General features: G+C 35.4%; 1 protein-coding gene across 1 annotated transcript; it reads left to right on the top strand.

Annotated features, from left to right (window-relative positions):
* Window positions 1-637: 637 nt before the first annotated feature.
* On the top strand, window positions 638-1,938 carry LOC132298924 (ERAD-associated E3 ubiquitin-protein ligase HRD1-like). Its single transcript, XM_059795291.1, has 2 exons — window positions 638-792; window positions 1,038-1,938. Exon 2 carries the CDS (start codon window positions 1,050-1,052, stop codon window positions 1,716-1,718), a length of 669 nt encoding a protein of 222 aa, XP_059651274.1. The 5' UTR covers window positions 638-792; window positions 1,038-1,049; the 3' UTR covers window positions 1,719-1,938.
* The last annotated feature ends 852 nt before the right edge of the window (window positions 1,939-2,790 follow it).

Below are 2,790 nucleotides of genomic sequence, written 5' to 3'. Positions count from 1 at the left end.
AACCATGTCCCAAAAATTATGTTAAAGACATGTTCAATTTTTGGCTTTCATTATTTGTTTCCTTAGTTTTCTAACAATAAAATTGACATTACCTTTTTGGCTTCTCAACCAGGCAGAGATAAGAGTGGTTCAGAGTAGATTGTAATTATAATTCTTTCTTATTTTTGTTCATCCCCCGTTACCACAAAAACAGAAAGAGATTAAAGCAACTTTCAAATTTTTAACTTCTTTTCCCATTTTAAATTATTTAAATACATTAATATTTTTTTATATGTTTAAATACTTATTAAACACAATATTAAATACTATAATATTTAATCATGTGCGACTAGTAATAATAAATGTTTAAAAATTTGACAAAAAAAGGATGGAAACCTTAGGATTCCAGTATTCTTCTTTATTTTTTATAAACTACCATATAAATATAATTCCTTGTAATCTTAGGATTCCACGACTCTTATAAATTCCAAGTGAAAAAAGGATTTTTACCTGACTAAAAGTTAATTTGGTTACATTATAACTAAGGGTAAAAAAGAGGATTTTAAATCTAATTAGCAATTGTTTTCCTAGTATGATTAGTATTGGACTATTGTCACACAGCTTATATAATATACACACCACACTGGCCCCTTGCGTTTCTGTCCTCTTTCTGAAGTTATCTCTCTTCAAAAGCGGAGCACTATAAAAGCTGCCCTCTTCTTCCTTCCCTTCTCTACCATCTAAACTCCAAATCAGTCGTTGCTCATTCGGAGAAGCCAAAGACAACCTATACTTCTCTTTGATCGGGTTGAGGTAAATCATAATTACGATTATTTCAAATCCAATTTCGGTAGGATGTGATTATTTTTTGTTTGTTCTTCTTTTTAAATTTGGAATTTTTTTTTATTTTTTTTTTATAGTGTAATTTAATTTGTTGATGGCTGGCGAGCAATTTGTTATTTATTCCAGCAAATTACACCTAAGACAAAATTGAATATGTTTTGAGAATCTGAATTGTCCACCGCTTTCATCTCTCACCTCTGAACTTTTCTGTGCAGTACTTGAAGAAGATGTCAAGTAATCTAAGTCTTCATTCATGGGAGTTGCGTGAAGGATCACTTATTCTGGACGATTTTGTATCATTGAATGATATGGTAAAACTGGGACTTGAGAAGCTTGTCGTGGAACTACGAGTTCATCAACTGGAATTCGATAATAATTCTGGAGATTTACTAAATAACATCCGGAAAACTTATCTTAGACCCATGCCTTATGGCATTCTGCGGCGACATGATGATATCTGGCGCCATTTCTTCAATCGTATCCTTCTTGAGGGGGGAGTTTTGGGTTTGACTGATGAGATTATGATCGAAAAGATGATCTATTTTTCTCGTACTATTATTAAGAGTACAATTACTAGTACAGGTACAACTCGCAGTAACATCCAAGACCCTGTGCCTTTAATGATTATCGTAATGAGGGTGGAGGAAGAACCGGAAGTCGTCCACACATTCGTGCCAGCAAGTAAATCATCAATTGAGGCATTGGACAAGGTGGAGGTGGATAGTTCTTGTTCTATAGATCAGTGTGTAATATGTTTGGAAAAGTTTAGTTTTGGTGTTGGCATGGAATTGGTCACTCGAATGCCATGCTCCCATGTCTATCATGGAGATTGTATTGGTCATTGGCTGCAATTGAGTCATTACTGTCCGATTTGTCGCTTTGAGATGCCAACATGAACAAGAATATATTATGGAGATTGTATTGGTCATTGGCTGCAATTGAGTAATTACTGTCCGATTTGTCGCTTTGAGATGCCAACATGAACAAGAATATATTTTTATTATTATTTACGTAATGTAACGTAGATTGGATGAAAGAGACTGCATAAGGCAGAATAGCATTCATATGGTGTAATAGTTCTATGAAATAAATACTTCCTTTACTTCTGTTGTTGCATTCTTATTCTTTCACCTTTTTTTTTTTGGTTGTGTTACTTGATCCAGTTTGACCCGGATACAGTGTTCGTTTTGCATTCTTGTATTTGATATGATAACATGATGAAATGATGAATTAGAGAAAAGATTTAATTGAATTTGGTCCTGTGTTGGTTCAACAATTTCAAGAACTTCATTGATGTTGACACAAATTACTTGGTAACATTCAATGGTTTAATAACATACATGAAATAGTTCCCAGCCTGACAAAAACTTGTACTAGAAACATTCAATGGTTTAATAGGCCTCCCAGAAATTCTTGGTAACATTCAATGGTTTAATAACATATATGAAACAGTTCCCAGCCTGACAAAAACTTGTACTAGATATGCCAACTCTAGACATATCTGACCTGAGATGCCAAACCTAGTAACGTTTCTTTTTGTGGTTTTGATGGCACGAATACCTCAACTTCCGATGTGATTGAAGAGCATGTTGTAGGGCAACATCGACTTTCGCACCTTCTCGAAACAATGAGTCATACAATTGACAAACCGCGTTGACCCCTCCACCCTTCTCTCAGGCTCACTATCTTCCCAATCACTCCCTGGACTGGCAGCCTCTTCCTCTTCGTCTTCTACTTCATCCTCTCCAATATCAAACTTCCCATTCTCCAAAGCACTAGACTCCCTCGATACATTGAATGTTGTCAATGGACATATAACAGCTTTGGCACTGGAGCTAGGAAGGCCTTAATTAGAGATGGAGTAGCCCCACATTTACCCGTGCAAATTATAATCCTATCCCTCCAAGCTCCGGCCTGCAAGTTTCCACAAGATACAATGCAATGCTTAAATCAGCAGAAGAAAATTCA

The sequence above is a fragment of the Cornus florida genome, unplaced genomic scaffold (genome assembly GCF_030987335.1).
Source record: "Cornus florida cultivar Cherokee Brave unplaced genomic scaffold, ASM3098733v1 CherokeeBrave_3.0.0_Hap2_Chr03, whole genome shotgun sequence".
NCBI classification, from domain to species: Eukaryota; Viridiplantae; Streptophyta; class Magnoliopsida; order Cornales; family Cornaceae; genus Cornus; species Cornus florida.
Note: the sequence above shows the minus strand (reverse complement) of the source record. Positions and strands in the feature narration are given on the sequence as shown.

What these genes read in the sequence shown, in the direction of transcription:
- LOC132298924 (XM_059795291.1), top strand. Translation starts at nt 1,050, where the DNA reads ATGTCAAGTAATCTAAGTCTTCATTCATGGGAGTTGCGTGAAGGATCA.